The 18186-nt window shown below is 40.7% G+C and overlaps 1 protein-coding gene across 1 annotated transcript; it reads right to left on the bottom strand.

Moving 5' to 3' along the window:
* Nucleotides 1-306: 306 nt before the first annotated feature.
* On the bottom strand, nucleotides 307-11616 carry FBXO5 (F-box protein 5). The gene is made up of 5 exons (XM_047769890.1): nucleotides 10984-11616; nucleotides 5035-5752; nucleotides 2843-2933; nucleotides 1734-1916; nucleotides 307-1040 (listed from the first exon to the last, which is right to left on the bottom strand). The coding sequence occupies exons 1-5, from the start codon at nucleotides 11084-11086 to the stop codon at nucleotides 789-791; spliced, it is 1347 nt and encodes a 448-aa protein (XP_047625846.1). The 5' UTR covers nucleotides 11087-11616; the 3' UTR covers nucleotides 307-788.
* Nucleotides 11617-18186: the final 6570 nt, after the last annotated feature.

Below are 18186 nucleotides of genomic sequence, written 5' to 3'. Positions count from 1 at the left end.
CTACTAAGATGTTCAGTGAGAATACAGCCTGGTAATCTCACAAGGTCCCAAGTTAAGTAGACAGATAATAAAGATCAACTCAGAACCTTCACCCATACCAATGTAACCTCTTATAGCTTATTTGAGCGCTTTCCAGTGTTAAAATATTTATCTAAACAAAAGATTCGCATTATTTATTAAATTTGAAACACTTTATTTATGTGTTTATACAAGAGACATTTATTTTCTTTGACATATAAAAATAAACATTTACAAATGTACAAAATATTAAAACATACAACCTTTACGAATAAAGAAAATACGACTTCATAAAACATTTTGGGAAATACACTGAAAAAGAGGTTAAAGGTGACAAAACATTTAAATTGACAGACATCAGAAGTTGATATTTCAATAGGTATTATTAATTTGGTAAAGCAAATAAAATGTCTCAAATGTTAATAGATGGTAAAAAGATTGGCACTGAAGACTGTAGGTAAAATCACATGGTCTTCCTTTACTATAAAATTGAATCAATTTTATTTTGCCTCTGAATCACAATCATCAAGTAACTGTTTTCCCTTTTTCTTAAAATATTTAAATTTTGATATATATTGAGAATTTTGAACTTTTCCCTATTAAAGTGTAAAATATTTTAAGAGGTTGGGCATCATCTTTTATCAGTTGGGGAAAAAAAACCATTGATTTCAACATAAAGTTGAAAATCACAATACATTTATTTTTTAAATTAAAACCTAACATTTTCTAACTAACCTTTCATGATCAGTTACAACTGATTTAATAAGAGATCACAATCGTCGTAAATTCTTCTTGCTTTTCTTAGTACCTGGCAGAGGACCCATTTTATAACTGGCTTTTAAAGGCTTGCTATTTGAACAGTCTTCAGAGGTATGATAATCACACAGGCACCTTGTACAATAGTCAAATCCACAGCCTTCTCGTTTACAGGTTGCCCGTTGCAAATAGCAATCATATTTTGCTGGTGAATTACAGCGAATGCAGGCTTTGAGGCTTTCATTCTTTTTCAAAGTCTTGGCAACCTAGAGAGAAGAAAATCCACACATTTTAGCAAGGACTGAATGTGATTTAGTCAGTCAAAACAAGGACAGTGCTATGCCCTTCCCAATACGTGTATGAAGCTTTAATGTCAATGCCACACACAACTTAAGGAGCTTATTGTTCAATGGGTAAGAGGATACCACTTGTCAACTGATCCAGTGGCTATTTCCTATTACTACAAATATGTTCTCTTTAATTCACGAATGCTGCTTACACATCAATGCCTGACTTAAATGCCACCTTTTCTGTGAAGACTTCCTGGTGTAATTCAGGAGTTGGTTACTCTTTTACTTCTAGTTCTATTTTCTAAAAGCACTTATCACATTATATGGCACTTATCTTTATGTAGCTATGACAGTGACCACCTTTCCATATCTATCCAGTACCTGGTAAAATTGATCTCCTCTTGCTTAGCTATCGTCCTCACTATTAAAGGCAGTAACTGTGAACTGTAGTATTGAACAGTTATAAGAAACTTCAAAACCAAGGTTTTCCTTGTTTTCTTAGTGTTTCTAAATTAGACCTCAACATGACTGAACTGTCATAAACAGTGTCAAATGATATCTACTAGTTTTGGCACAGAAGGACATCTCTGTGTACTTCTCTAATTGGATTAGTTGAGTTGCAAGTGGTTATCTTACTATAAATCCTTTTAACAATAAACAAAAAATTACCTCAGAGAATTCACTGTGTCGACTAAAGGTAGAACCTTTCTGATCACCTGGATCAGGTAACTTGGTTTGAGTATCTTTTTTAGGGAGAGTCTGGGTTGCTGATTTTTGAACAGATGCTAATGCGGTTCTGAATAAAACATATTCTCTGGTTGAAGCATGTGGTGAAAACTTAATGTTCTTTTCCTAATTAAAAAAAAAAGTTTTAGTAGGTTTAAAAAATATTGTCTTATAGTCTAACAATCAGGCATTTTTGTTCCATTTGTATAAATAAGAGGGTAAATGAGAATATAAAGGATTTATTCCTACATACAATTTCCTTGTATATGCTTAAACACAGCCACTCATAACCATCCAGGCATTTAAAGCCTAAGAACTAAGTTACTGAGATAAACTGCAAATCAGAAATTGTGAGAAAGCACTTTACATGCTTAGTACATATCCCTTAATATACAACTTATAAAGCACTACTGCCAGAAAAGGTCATTCTTCCCACCCACCAACAGATGGCAACAGTCATATTAAGTGTCACGGAGTGTTATGAATGGATTCAAATAAAATTTCTCATTCACACCAGCTAACAGATAAATTGGATTTGGATAATTTAAGCAATGCTTGTCTAAAGCTACACAACTAGTTAAGTAGTAGCTCCAAAATTTGAACCTAAGTCTGACAATTCCTAGGTCTGAAATTTTATTCATGTATTTATTGATCTTTGTTCTCAGAAACATCTCCAAAGTTACAGGGTATTGTGGAAAGTAAATGAATTCCCTTTCTGCATTAAGAATCTTCAATATGTAGATGATTGATCCTTTATCTGTTAACAGGAAAAACAAAATAATAGCCAAGATTAGCCATAGGGTCAATTCTCACTATCTGGGAATTGAGTAATTTTCCCACTACTTTTGAACATTTTCATTTCTATGGTGAACCCAAGAAATAAATGACTGCAGTAAGATCTCATCCCCTTCATCTTTAAATTTTTTTTAATGAGTTACAAATGTAAAGGATTTCCAGATCATCTGTTGTCTTTACTATTTACCTCTCCTACTTGTAAAGGTAAAGAGCACTAGCGATTATACTTTAAAATTAAAACAACTGCAAAGACTTACAGTAATTCTTTGTATTGCTTTATTGTATAATTGCAATGCCCCCTTATCATCTTCTAGAATCTTCTTCCAAGTTGTGCTCACTCTAGACACACTGGAAAAATGATTATAAAAGGAACAATTAAAGCAATGCAAAGAGATAGGATGAATATATTCCAGAAACATTTACAGTGCAAAAGAGAAAGGTCTCATTAGCAGTGCTTTCTCAAACCTGTCAATACATTAGAATTGCCTGAGGCATGCACTTAAGATTTAAGGATGCTCCATGCCTACTCACTAGGGTCTAAATGATCTAAAAGGGGGCCATGACTCCGTACTCTTTTAAAAGGGCTCAATGTCAAGTAATTCTAAGTGGATCCAGGATTAAGGACCACTAGGTTTTTTGGGGGTTATGTCCATGGCATGTGGAAATTCCCAGGCCCAGGATCAATCCTGAGCCACAGAGTTTCCATTGTGGCTCAACGGTAACAAACCCAACCCAAATCCGTGAGGATGCGGGTTCGATCCCTGGCCTCACTCAGTGGGTTGGGGATCTGGCATTGCTGAGAGCTGTGGTATAGGTTGCAGACGTGGCTCGGATCCTGAGTTGCTCTGGCTGTGGTGTAGGTCAGCAGCTTCAGCTCCAATTCGACCCCTAGCCTGGGAACCTCCGTATGCCATGGGTGTGGTCTTAAAAAAAGACAAAAACAAACGAAACAAAAAAAAACCCTGAGCCACAGTAGCAGCCACAAGCCACTGCACTGACAAGGCTGGATCCTTAACCCATGTGCCGCAGGAGAACTCCGATATTTCATTTTTCCCATAATATCCACAAATACCAAATAAGCAGCCCTACTGTATAGATGGCACCATTTTGGGTGTTTGGTAACATTATGGACAAATTTCAAAGAACTTGAGGACACACTGCTATTAGTAGAAGTCAATTTAAAAAATCCATTTCGGGAGTTCCCGTTGTGGTGCAGTGGTTAATGAATCTGACTAGGAACCATGAGGTTGCGGGTTCGATCCCTGGCCTCGCTCAGTGGGTTAACAATCCGGCATTGCTGTGAGCTGTGGTGTAGGTTGCAGACGAGGATTGGATCCCGAGTTGCTATGGCTCTGGCGTAGGCCGGTGGCTACAGCTCCAATTCGACCCCTAGCCTGGGAATCTCCATATGCCACGAGAGCGGCCCTAGAAAACGCAAAAAAAAAAAATCCATTTTGTTTACAAAAATTGTGATGTGGGCTATCCCTCAAGAAGCTAGTCAATTATAAAAATGTTTGGTTTCAGCTATATTTTGTGGACCAGTATAAATTGACATAGTACTTCTAAAAAACTTTTTAAAAAGCCAAAAATGAACCCAGTTAAGTTGGGAGGTAATCTAATCAATAGACTATAAATAATCATCTTAATTCTCAGTTATTTTATCCTAACAGATTTTCTTTGGTGGAATGAGGAATAAATGATAATTATTGTTTATAAGTTTTCTAAGAAATAGCCATAAATCAGGCCCATTTGTGGGTTTCTATATTTTCACCACTGTCAAATTTAGGAGCCCTATACTTAAGATGGACTACAAAGAATAGAAATTACTTCATACTTTCAAGTGTGACAAAAATCACAACACATATTGGGCCTGTACCCTAGACCTAGTCTGTTTTATAATTAAGCCAAAAAGATGTAGCTTACATATTAGCAATTTCAGAACCAAAAACAATAAAGATCCCAATCTAACAGAAATAGTTATCTAACAACATAAAGATGAAATTTGTAATAACTGTATTAAATGTATACTTTAAAAATTATCTTTCTTTCACCTAAGTGGCACATAGGTAGTACGATATGGGCAACCAAACAAAAAGTCATTACTTCAATTAAACAGCAGGAGTTCCCATTGTGGCCCAGTAGTAAGGAATCTGAACTAGTATCTATGAGAACACGGGTTCGATCCTTGACCTGCTCAGTGGGTTAAGGATCCAGAGCTGCCTTGGGCTTTAGCACAGGTCGAAGACGTGGCTTGGATCTGGCATAGGCTGGCAGCTCTGATTTGGGAACTTCCATATGCCACAGGTGCAGCCCTAAAAAGCAAAAAAAAATGAAACAAAAAATAGTGCAAAGACTACCCTGTTTTTGCATGAGCTGCTGGTGTGGAGCCATCTAACAAGATGTTCTGTTCAATGGATCATACTAATACACTCAAAGCAACAATACTTACTTGATTAAGTCCATATCACTGAGCTGTGTTAAAATATTTGCTAAGAGATGCCTGAGTCCCCTTCGAAAGAGTTCGCTGAGAATATCTACACATTCTAGGCCCATTTTCCTGCCAATTATATTCTGTAGTCTAAAATTTCCACTGGATACAAATTCCTTCAGTTTCTCTCGATCTATTTTAGGATTTCGTTTACAATTTTTTTTTAATGTTGAACAAACAAATTTTGCAAAATGAAGAGCTGGCAGCAAGTTTTTGTTAGGATATTGGTCTGGGCTTTTTGTCCGTAGCAGGCAAGGTTGTGGACTGTCACTATAATTTTCCACCAATGTAAGACTACTGTCTTCATGTTCATTGAGGACACTTTGTTGGGAAAATGAAGAGTAGCCACTGTCTTCATAAGGTCCACTGGTCTCCAGTTCTTCTATGTCATTTGAACTATTAAGTGTTTGTTGCACATGTTGATTTTCCTTATTATGCAAGGGCTTGCCTTCAGTTTCAAGCTCTACGATCCTGGAGTTCACGATTGGAGACCTAATATCTGATAACCTTTCATAGTCTTTAATGCAGTCATTATAAGAACCTTCCAAATATGCAGGAGTGTAGGAACTGCATCTTCCACCATCATCAGGTTTTGCCGGTTTAACTCCAGAATGAACATGGCTATAGTTAAAATCACACTTCATTTTGACGGAGAGAGTGGAACCTTCTTCTTTACAATCTACAAAAAGAACACAACGTATTTACCTCCAATGGCAAAATTTCTACACATTCCTATTTCTTAAGTTTGGGTTAGAGACTTAATTACCTTGCATTCTCTTAGCACTGCATATTGCCTATGCAGCTGTGAAATCATTTCAGTTTAATTATTGACATGTGATAATTAGAAAATACTACTAAAATCTTACAAGTATATACATCTTATTCTTGAAGGGGTACTTTGGAACAGACTTCTGAATGAATAGAAAATAGTGACAAAAGTGACTATTATTACCTGTGCTTACGGAACAATAAGGAAATGCGATGCATCAAGGACAGGGTCCGAGGTAAGAGATATCTTTATAGTAATTAAATACTTCTAGAAATATGGTTAAGATAATGGAGAAGGGAACGTACTAGGGTCAAAATAGTTTTGATAAAAGTAACAAAAAATCTTATATTTAAGCAATTAGCAGTTATTTTAAGTCTTACATTAATCAAGAACTCTACAGGTAGTTTGAAGGACTGAAAAGGTAGTAATTTCATTTAATCATCTACAAGTTAACCATTCTACTGACATTTGGGGCCAGCTATTCTGTTGATGGGGGCTGTCCTGTGCATTGCAGCAACTTTTACCCATCTGATGCCATGAGCAGCCACTACTCCCTAGGCAGGATAATAAAAAATGTCTTCAGTAACCACTTACTGCCAAATACTAGGAGTAGGGGGAAGGCAGCAGGGACAAAATCACCCACATTCCTGAGTTGAGAACCCCTGCTTTTAAAGGATAGTTAGGATTTTGTCAGGCAGTAGAGGCTGGAAAGGACATTCACTGAAGGACAATGTGAACAATGGCACAGTTCTGGGAAGGAATATAGTAGATGGGTTCAAGAAAACTGCTTAGCGTTTTTGAAGGCAGAGAATGGATGGTTTGTGCTTCTAATGTACTCCCCATCTACTATACCCCTTGCAAGCCAACCTTTAACAACTTACCCCATAAGTAAACGTAAGCACACTCCATCAATACGTTTAGTCTATGTGAAATACTGGTAATCTGTTCGTACTAGTTTTACTGTTTATTTCGAGCAGAACCTTTAAGTCAAAGTACTAAACTAACCCCAAAAGGTTTCAACTAAAAGTTCAGGGGCATAAAGTAAATAACCCCCAAATTAACTAACTCTAGAACAAATTATTCTAGAGTTCTCTTCCATTTAGAAGAGCAAAAAATTCCAAGAGATTTTTACTTTGTCTCAAGTAAAGAACTAAGTATGATTTACATAAGACCACATTTTATCTGAGAATAAAAAAGCCACTTACAAAGACACACCTTTTACTTTGTTCAGTTGCCTGAAGGCAAGGGCCTAAAACTGTATTTCAGAAAATCTTTTCAAAGGCATTCTTCCTCTGCTATCTTTAGAACTCAGTTACTGGGAGACTATCCTATAGCACCCCTTTCATTCAACACCATTCTTTGAATATGGATAGTTCTTTAAAATTTAGAGCTAATGGTGATTCAACTACCTTACAACTGTTTTAGAAGTTAACAATTTCCAATTTGTTTCCAAACTTGGTTCTTACAACCTTTTGAGATAGGATGGAGAAGCATTATAATTTATAGATAAGAACACTGAATCTTAGCTAAGTAACTTGCCCAATATTTGACAGGAAGTTAAGAGGGACAGATTCTTCTTGACTGTAAATTCAGTGTACCTTCTCTATTTTACCTAGGAAGTGAGATAAAAAAGAGCATTAAAAAAAAAGTATGAAAGTATAGACTTAGGGACTTTGGGTTATAATTTAATACTATATTATTTACATTGTTGCTCAAATTGTTCCAGCTTTCACCATTGTAAGTTCATGTTCATTTGACATTCCTTACTTCTTAAGCACTAAACAAGATGCTCCAGGTGCATCTTGTATTTTCCCTGTTCCAGTCATAGAATTGGTTATTTCTCCCTGGAACTTTGGTTCCTTTCATTGGTTCCAAAATCTAGATGCTGGTTTTGCAGATTTAAAGTAGAAAGTTATGTGACATTCTTCTAAAAACTTCATAATACTGCAAAATAAACTGAATAAGCATCACCTTTGTATAATAGCAAGTTGAAAGCAGACAATAAAAGGCTAACTCCATGTTTCAACGAGTTCAGTGCTTTCTCCTGACTAAGCCAAATGTTCCTAAACAATTTGGGAAATATAATCGGTCTGATATTATCCTGGAAGGGAAAAGACATTTCATGACCTTTTGAATCAGATAGATGAGGGTTAAGAGTCTAGTCTTGCCACTTCAACTAACTAATGCCTATTTAGTTGACAGGGGGTGGAGGAGGAAAAAACTAGTCAGGGAAGATCTTTTGGAGGTGACTCTGTGCAGCATATGTAAGTTCCCAAGCTAAAGGCTGAATCGGAGCTACAGCTGCTGGCCTATGCCACAGCCACAGCAATGCAGGATCCAAGCTGAGTCTGCAAACTACACTACAGCTAATAGCAACGCCGGATCCTTAACCCACCAGGGAAGGCCAGGGATCCAACTGGCATCCTCCTGGACACTAGTTGGATTCGTTACTGCTGAGCCACAACAGGAACTCCCACATTCTGAGACCTCCTGAAAGCCTTGTGAAAATCCAGAAAGGTGGACACTAGAAGCAAGGACAATTGTTGAGCTTCCAAAGAATCCAAAGGCCTGCAGGGCTGCAACTTAGTGTGCTAAGGGAAGAACTGATTGAAAATTAAGGTTAGAGAGGTATAGAATGCTATATAGGATTTCTAGGATAGACTGGATTTTATTTACTCTATAATAAAGAGCCTTTGAAGGGCTGTAAGTAGATATTTGGTTTACACTAAAAAATGATTGGCAGCTGTGGTGAACTGAATGTAGGAAGGTAGAAGTGAAAGCAGGGAGGCTAGTTAGAAGTACCTACTGGGAGTTCCTGCTGTGGTGCAGTGGCTTAAGAATTCAACTGCAGTGGCTCAGGTCACTGCAGAGGTGTGGGCTTGATCCTTGGCCCAGTGCAGTGAGTTAAGGATCCTGAGCTGCCACAGCTGTGGCTCAGATTCAGTCCTTGGGCCGGGAACTTTCATATGCTGTGGGTGCAACTATAAAAAATAGAATAAAGAAGTACTTATCACAAGAGTCCTAAGAGTTGGATACCTGAGACTAGGATGACTGCGGTGGAAACGAAGATAATTGGATAGATCTGAGATCTTTTTAGAAGGGTAAAGTCAACAGAGCTTGGTGATGTACTCTATTAGATATGGATGCTGGAGGAAATTGGGAGTAAAAACCACCCTGGGGTATTGAGCACACAAGGTTTAAAAAAAAAAAACAGAACAAAACTGGGCAAGTTAATTCTTAAAGACTGTTTCCTCATTTAAGAAAATAAAACTGGACTAAACACAAGGCAGAGTCCTTATCACAAATAGTTTAATAAATACATTTCACCATATTATTTCCAAGTCAAATACCTTCATATTCTCTATATTGCAAATCATGAACATTTTAAAAGTAGCAAGCTACATTCTACATTCTATACTTTTCCTAGGAATCATATCCAACGTCAAATGAAAATCTTGCGCAGCCTTCTGGCTAGAACATTCAATTAGCCTCTTCCATTTTCTCTAAAATGGAGATATTAATATCTACCTCACGGTAAAGGTTCAAACTGCATTTTTTTAAACCAACTCACAGTCCATTATGAAAATGTAGTATTATAGTTAACTGCACAAAGTTTGACCTTTTATAATTTATCTTTAGAGCTATTCAATGCTAAATAATTAAGTTCTACAATCTCCAATAACTGTAAGATAACCAGCATGTGCCCAAAGTTAGGTATGGCTATTCCTTAAGAATGTAAGAGAGCCCTAAGGCTTGGCCGCCATAAACTGCAAATCAGCCATAATTCCTAAGAGAAAATTTTAGAAAAGTCTACTTTCAGAAGTATTTGAATGCATTAAATATTTTTTCCATTTCTTCAAATTTGTAAACGGGGGGGGGGGGGAATCCATGGGACAGCAACATTCTCTTGAGAGGAAAGGTAGTAGAGAACTAGAATTAAACAATCAAAAAAATCCCTTCTGAATGCCACCAGGCTTCAGAATTTTACAGACTTATGAACAAACTTCTAGAAATAGACTTAATCTGTTAAAATTATTTTTCTTTCTTGAGGCTTCCAGATCCCTTTTCTGAAGAAAGGGGCATCTTTCAGTGATTACTAAATACACAATATCAAGTGGCTAATTTCTAAAATTCTTTGGTAATTTCTGAGGTAAAATGAATGCATTTGGATCTCTTTCAGAGATAGCAACAAAGAGGATAAAACTAAGTTTATTTGAGTGCCTTCCTTTCCAAGAGTTGAGATAAAAGATTAGCAGTTCAGGAGCACAGGAAAAGAATAACTAATCCTTCAACTCTCAGATCTTCCCAAATTCTTGAAAATCGCCTAAATTTGGACAAACTCACGTTTTTGTATTAAAAAAATGCATTTTTTCCTCTCTTTTTGACTCCAGGCCTTGAGACTGAGTCATCGGGTAAAACGGAAAAAGGAGAAATTGAACGTTTTTGTTTGGAGGTCCCAACGGAGCCTGGCCCGATGAGGGGGGTCCCTCCATTTGGCGGGAGTAGGTTGGGGGAGACCCTGGAAATCCTGAGGGGTTGGAGGGGTGGCCCTCAGGGCGCGGGCCCTGCGGAGGAGGCGGGAGATAACAGCGAGCACGATCTCCCGCGCCCGCCAGGAAGACTGAGGTGGCGAAAACCCGGGGGAACCGCCTTCGGACCTGGGGGTGCGGGGCAGACGCGGGAAAGGGGCGCAGCAAGCGGGGGTCGGGCTCCAGGACTGACCCTGGGGGCCGCCGGCTCGCGGGCCCTGTCAGAGCCTTAGCCCCGCGGTGGGGTGGGGGGAGGGGAGAGAGGGGGCATTTGGCGCCCAGGGTGGAGGTAGGTGGCCCTGCCCAGGGAGAAAGGGCAGCCAGGGAGGCCCCCACCCGCACCTCCCCGGGACTTGGCGCCCAAGGTCGGCGTGCACCGCGGGCCCCAGGCCTCCTCCATCCCGCTTCGGCACATCTGTTTCCCCGCCCGGGACCTTAGCCTTCTTCCTCGTCCCGAGACCCACCGTCGCCACCTGTCCGGAGCCCGGCGAGGGGCTGCATGGCCGGACTCGGGAGGGAGTCAGGTCCGGGTCGCGTGGTTCCTTAGTCTCCCCACCACCGGGCACCCCTCCTTAAAAGCACGCCCCGTTCGCGCCCTCTCCTCTCACCCACCGTCCGAGGGGCGAGGGCGCCCGGCAGCTGTCAGGGCGCTGTAGCTGCAGCGGCAGGAACCGGAGGGCGGCCGTGGGGAACAGCTGCAGGGGAGCCGGCTCATGCCAGTGCAAGTGGGACCTGCCTCAGGTGAGAAGGAGCTGCTACCACTACGGAGGAGTAGGCGGTCCGCTTCACAGGGCTCTAGCTTCTAAAAGGCGCCAGCTGGTACTTTTAAAATCTTTGAATTTGGTGCCCAAATCCGCAGGGCCCAATGGAGAGCGCCGCTCACACGCGCGCTCCAATGGGAGGAGGGTGGGAGGGGATCCCTTCACCCATGCCCAATTGGAGGGAGCCGAGGCGGGGCCGGGTCGCGAGGCCCAACCTCCTTCCTTCCAGCCGGCCCCGAGCGTCCGGAAAGATGCTGCGGCTGGGGGCGGGGCCGGGGCGGGGCCTCGGAGCGCGGGGTAGGCCTCCCGCGGCCTGCACGTGGAGGTACCCTACCACGCATGCGCGCTCCCGCCAACCTCCCCTCTGCAGTCTGGTGCACCGGCCTCCTGTGGGTCCGAATTTCATCCTGAAGGCAGCTGCGGCTTCTGTCTGAGGATCTCCGATGGGTACAAAGGGTAGCCGACTTCCTCTGGTCATCTCACGAGCAGGCGTTTGGTGAGCGGCGACTCCGGTCGTCCGGGAATGCAGACTTTCCGGAAGACGAGCCCTCCCCCCAGCCCTACTTAGCCCGCCTCTCTAGGATTTAGGCGCGCTCCTCTCTCCCTCCTAGTTTCGCCCCTCCCCCTGCTCGGTGCTTTTGCGCAGGCGCTTTTGGCGGGCGGCGGCTGTGGAGTTGGCGGGTCGGCGCTTGCGCGCTGGGGTACCCCGCGGTTCTCTCCTGGGGAACCCAAGGTGTGGGGCCGCGTACCTCCAGGTGCGGTGGGCTGTCTCACCCGCCTGTTGGCGGGAGATCTGAACCTGGGTCTCCCTGGAGCCTTCCGGTGGGCGTGAGGCTAGGACAGAGTTACTTTTTTCATGTAAGCGTATTTATTTGTTTCCAGCCACAGTTCCCCAGCTACCATTATTTTGTTACGGACGTAACAAAATCAATCAATCCATCAGTCATCCTGCCTTGGGAGTTCTAATTCCCACACCCAGGGGCCAAAAACTCCTGGCCATGATTGTCTAGTGATGGGGGGAAGGATGAAAGTATTAATTATTAAGTCTTCGGTGACAAGTTGTATCATATTTTTGTCGTGCTATACTTTCATTGTGCGCTTAAGTGATGACAGTGCAATCTCGACCTACCTTTGGGTCACAACGCAGTGAAGTCACAGGATATAAGTCCGAATTCCCGTCTTTTGCAGTTTTCCCTCTTTCGCTTTTCTTCAGCCTTAGGGAGAGTTAATACTTAGCTTGTGGTATGTGAAGCAGGTCTGGGAACCAGATGAATCATGCCAGTGCTGAGTGGATCCTGTCTTTATGTAAAGTTTTTTTTTATTTTTTAGATTGTTTCATTAAATTAGTATTTTTTTGATGGTTTAAATTTTTGGCATCCCTTTAAATTTTGCACCTGCGTCATTTGTCTCTCACTGGAGCCTGGTCCTCGTGCTAGGTTTGGACTTACAGAATTGAAAGGACAAAGTCTTGACTTTTGGGGGTTTACATTCTAATGGGAAAGAAATTGGCAATTAATTCATTTCATTAAATTAAAAAGGCACATGAAACAATTTAAAAGCGTAGAGAATAGGTGTAAGGGGCTTGGTTAAGGACTTTGGGTGGGTGGTCAGAAAGGTTTCAGAGGCTTTGGGCTAAGATCAGAATGTTGAGCTGGCAGTGCAGAGACATGAATGTCCTTGGCTTGTTCCAAGGCTGGAAGGAAGTCTAGAGCCTATGGATCGAAAGACTGTAGGAGTTGAGGTCACAGAGGTAGAGGCCAGATCCTGCAGGACTTAAGTTGGTTTACATGTAGAGTTTAGTTTCTTCTCTAGCAGTCCGTAACTGTTGGAGGGATTTTAGCTAGGGAGTGATTTGTTGAATGAATATTAAAACTGTGGTTGCTTTTCTATCTACTAGGCACTTTGTAAATGTTAGCCTTTAATTCTCATAATAAACTTAGCATTTGCATTTTTTGATGGTGCTTAAAAGTTTAAATGCATTCCCACAGAACCACACAGATAGTAAGCAAAAATTCCAACTCCAATCTTTGGGATAAATCCATGTAGTTTCCTTTATGTTATACTGAGGAGTAATAATTGTGGGAGGCCCGCTTGTTTATAGTTTTTATAACTTCCCCATTTGACTTTAGAGCTCATCTTTATTCATCTCTTTTATTTTTAGATGTAGAAAAATACATGAAATTTGAGGGTTGGGGGAGGTTCTTTTTAAGTTAGTTGAGCACCTATACTATAACCTTTGAATTTTAACCACAGCTTAAAAGGTGTTCATCAGCAGTTATATTTTAAATTTATTTTCAGAAAAGGGCTAAGATATTGGAAAAACTAAAATTACTATCGTAACATAAGGTAATATAAAGAGCGAAGCATGTTTTATTGTATGTTGGAATAGTTAGTCTTTTTCTTTAGTTTTTTTGTGGGGGGGGTTGCTCTTTTTGAGAGCCACACCCACAACATGTGGAGGGCCCCAGGCTAGGGGTTTAATCGGAGCTGTTGCTGCTGGCCTGCACCACAGCCACAGCAATGCAGGATCCTTAACCCACTGAGTGAGGCCAGGGATCAAACCTGAAGCCTCATGGTTCCTAGTCGGATTCATTTCCCCTGCGCCACGACGGGAACTCCTTCTTTAGGGTTTTTAAGTTACTTAATATTTATTTTAATTGCTAGAGCTTGGATTATGTTGAAATATTATTCTTAACTGACAATTAACTTGTTGACTAGGTTCAGGAGCACATGTTAGTTTCATTTTCAGCGAGAAATTTAGAAAGGGCCATTCCCTGTTTTGCTAGATGTCAGCAGATGCGAATGCCTCTTTCTTTCTGCGATTGGTAACAGAATTGTTGAATTTTTAGGTGCTAAATAAGTGCAGAGAGAATTGCCCTTATTCTTTCAGCAAATCCTTATTGCAGGCCTGTAGCGTGCAAGACATTGTGGAGTGTCTGGAAATAACTGGGATGTGGTGCCTGCCCCTGCTCTTTGGGCCTGCCACATGATGGACACAGCAGATGCTCAGTAAGAAAAACCGCTGAATAAAAACATCATGAGTACAGGGGGGAGGTGATAAGATGTACAAAACATAGATATAATGGAACACTGGAGTCAAATACATCTACTTACAGTGGTAATTTAGATAGAACAGAGGAGTTACTTCTGTATGCCAGGATACAGCGCAGAGTTTCTCAACCTTGGCACTATTGACATTTTGGGCCAGATAATTCTTTGTTATGGGGGCTATTCTGTGCTCTGCACTGTGTTTAGCAGCAACCTTAGGCTCTAATTCCCCCTCCAAGTTGTGATAAGTGTCTCCAAATACAGCCAAATGTCCCTTGGGGAGCATGTTTGCCTCTGAATGAAACACTGCTGTTGGGGATGTCTTTTAAGGGAACAGGGAGGAGGGAGACCTTACCTGGCATAAGGAACAAAATGGGGGTGAACTCAAGCGTAGGAGCATTTATCAGGAAAAGTTAATTTGATGTGATATAAGGGGGGTGGTGTGTCAAGTAGGCTAATACGAAATGATGCTGGATAGGAGTGTGTTGCATGCACACTTCAGCGTTGGAGTTTTATTTGGGAGAGAGTGGGAACCTATTAAGTTGTTGAGCAAAAGCGAGACAAGATCAGAGCCTTGCGTTTTAGGAAGATGAACCTGGCGGTTATGTGTGTGTGACCTGAATGAGGATGAAGGAAAGAAGTGATTCTGGACCAGAGAAGTGGTGATGAAATCTGTGACAATTAGAGTGTCGAGTAGGAGTTAGCAGTAAACTGCATATGAGGAAAAGGAATGAAAGGTGACTACAGTTTAAACTTGAGAGAGGGACAACGGTAGTGCCTTTAAAGAAATTGAGATTACTCAAGGAGAAACAAGTTATAGAGGAATATGACAAATTTCATTTTCTAGCTTTGAGTTTCAGTTAACTGATGTCATAGGCCATTCTGAAATAAGGTTCATTTTTGGTTCTTTCTGAGTGGTACACCAGATTTCTATAAAAATACCTTTAAATAGGAGTTCCCATTGTGGCTCAGTGGTTAGCGAATCCAACTAGAAACCATGAGGTTGTGGGTTCAATCCCTGGCCTTGCTCAGTGGGTTAAGGATCTGGCACTGCCGAGAGCTGTGGTGTAGGTCGCAGACGTGGCTCAGATCCCGCGTTGCTGTGGCTGTGGTGTAGGCTGGCAGCTACAGCTCCCATTCAACCCTTAGCCTGGGAACCTCCATATGCCGTGGGAGCGGCTCAAGAAATGGCAAAAAGACAAAAAACAACAACAAAAAAAACCTTTAAATATAACTGCCTTTTAGACATCTTTTTGGTGCCATGATGTTGGGTCCTGGAGAGACAAGAAGGAAGAATTCACAATTTTGCCCATTAATGACAAAAGTTAATGTGCGAGGTCATTCCACTCCCTGACCCACCCTTTCCCATTTCCTTATTAAGCACACAAACCCGAGACAGGAGTAAACCAGTGAGTTTATTGCCTTGCCATAAGCGTTGTGCTACTGTTGTGGAAAGCACTGAGGAATAGGAATGAAGAGCAATTAATTCTGCCTAGGGGCGAAGGTGCCCTTTAGGTTGGACCTTGAAATCTGTCTGTGGAGGTGATCTGAGTGTTTTAGGCGGAGAGGGCAGCTTAAGCCAAGGCATTTGGGAGTGACAGTGCGTGGTTTACAATTAAGATAGCTGTGTAGATGCATTGTGCAAACAGCTACAGCATTCTAAGGCCTTTAAAGTATTAGATAGAGTAAAACATGGCTAATTATTAGAGAAAGGCAAATCAAAACTACAGGAGGTACCACCACACATCAGTGAGAATGGCCATCATCAAAATGTCTACAAATAATAAATGCTGGAAGAGATGTGGAGAAAAGGGAACCCTCCTGCATTGTTGGTGGGAATGTAAATTGGTGAAGCCACTGTGGAGAACAGTGTGGAGGTTCCTTAAAAAACTAAAAAGAGAGTTACCATATGGTTCTGCAATCCCACTCTTGGGTATATATCTGGAAAAGACCGTATTTTGAAAAAATACATGCAGTGTTCCTAGAAGCACAGTTTACAGTAGCCAAGACATGGAAACAATCTAAATATCCATCCACAGAGGAATGGATAAAGAAGATGTAGTACATATATATGATGGAATACTACTCAGCCATAAAAAAGAATGAAATAATGCCACTTGCAGCAACATGGATGGAACTAGAGACTCCCATTCTAAGTGAAATAGGTCAGACAGAGACAAATATATGATATCACTTAGATGTGGAATCTAAAAAAATGATACAGATGAACTTATTTATAAAACAAACAGACTCACAGACAGGAAACATCTGTGGTTACCAAAAGCGAAAGATTCAGGAGGGATAAATTAGGAATTTGAGGGTAGCAAAAACACACTATATATAAAATAAACAATAAGCATCTACTGTTTAGCACAGGGAACTGTACTCAATATTTTGTAATAACCTATATGGGAAAAGAATCTGAAAAATGTATACATACACATATATCAGCCACTTTGTTACACATCTGAAACTAACACATAAATCAACTGTACTTCAATAAATTAACTTTAAAAAAGTTAGATGTGGGGTTCCAGTAAGGTTCATGCTAAAATTATGTTGCTCTACCCTTACCTTTTCCTGGGCTCCAGAAACCATATTTGGTCATCTAGGAATAACTAATATGGATTAGTGACTGCAGGTGGGAGCCAGTGGTCAGACCAGAATTTGTGGGTTATTCCACATTGTATTCATAATACACCTAGTGACACTGGTCTTAAATTTATGTTGTTAAAACTACCAAAGTATTATGATTTTTCCCTAACCGACTGTTCTAATGGACAGGAAATTTGAAAGTTGATCGCAGGTTCTTCTACACCTTCATTTAGTACATCTCTCATGCTTTCTTTTCTCGTGGGAAGTGAGGCAGTGGAGAGGGAGGGGAGGAGAAGAAGTAAACGCATCAGCTCTCCCTCATTCACAGAATGAAATCCAACATTCGCGACCCTTCACAATCTTAATCCAGCTTTTCTAATGATTACCTGTTACAAGAGGTAAAGAAAAGTCAGACAGTAATACACTCTAATATTTAATATCGTGTAGATAGGTCCCTTTCAAAAAAAAGAAAAAAGAAAAGAAACCAAAATCCCCACGAGTCCTACCCAAGAAGGGGTAAATCTGCCAGACCGGCTTGCACAGGGCCTTGCTTGGAGAGTGAATATTGTTGAATGAACACGTCTTGCTGTATTCTTGAGTTGCACAGGTCGCTAAAAGCTGTTTTTATGAAGGTCGAATAGAATGCCTTTCATGAGCAGAACATTACAGGGGAGAGGGATACTCTTCAAGTTGAAACTGATATATTTCATAACCACTGGCCAACTTAAAATTCTAAACTGTCTTTAATGGTTTCTCTACACTGGCCTTTTAGAGCAATAAGGTACAGAATTATCAATATGAAATTACTCTGAAATTCAGCACATGTTGGGTCTCTAAAGGAAATTTGGCTAATAAATGTTAACTAAGAAAGAGGGAACAATTACCTGACAGTAATACAGTTTTGAATTTGTGCAGTACATATATATATATATATGCTTATAAAAATTCAGACTTGATTCTAACAAATACAGAAATATGTACAATTTTGAGTTAGAGATATCTAATTCTTTAACATTTAAATCATATACTTGCTGTTTCTCTGGAAATCCTACCTTGCTGTAGCTACCATAAATTTAACATGTATTATCTACTAGGTAGAACTCTTCAAAATTGTAGTCCTTAGTTGACGTCATGTTTTCACAATATTCTTGAGCCAGCATTTCCAGCTTTTCTCACTTTTTTATAGGATAATTGAGGTGTCCTATTATTTCTTCTTTCCTTTTTTTTTAGTTAAACAGGTTGAATCTACTACTACTTTTTGCAGTGAAGCAGAATACACACCCTCCCAGAACCACGGGTGTCTGTTTACCAAGCACACTAGTTTGTTCACTGTTGCTCTCAAACATCAAAGAGGTCTTTTACACTGTGTAGCCAGACATTCCTGGGCTTTCTTTCCCTTTCAGGCCTCAAT

This window comes from Phacochoerus africanus, chromosome 2, assembly GCF_016906955.1.
Source record: "Phacochoerus africanus isolate WHEZ1 chromosome 2, ROS_Pafr_v1, whole genome shotgun sequence".
NCBI classification, from domain to species: domain Eukaryota; kingdom Metazoa; phylum Chordata; class Mammalia; order Artiodactyla; family Suidae; genus Phacochoerus; species Phacochoerus africanus.
The sequence above is the reverse complement of the archived record's forward strand: the minus strand, read 5'-3'. Positions and strand labels throughout refer to the sequence as shown.

Coding starts and splice junctions, on each gene's coding strand:
- FBXO5 (XM_047769890.1), bottom strand. CDS start 11,086: ATGAGCCGGCTCCCCTGCAGCTGTTCCCCACGGCCGCCCTCCGGTTCC. Junction 2,934..5,034: donor AGTGATATGGACTTAATCAA/GTAAGTATTGTT, acceptor TCATTTTTCCAG/TGTGTCTAGAGTGAGCACAA. Junction 1,917..2,842: donor AAGCAATACAAAGAATTACT/GTAAGTCTTTGC, acceptor TTTTTTAATTAG/GAAAAGAACATTAAGTTTTC.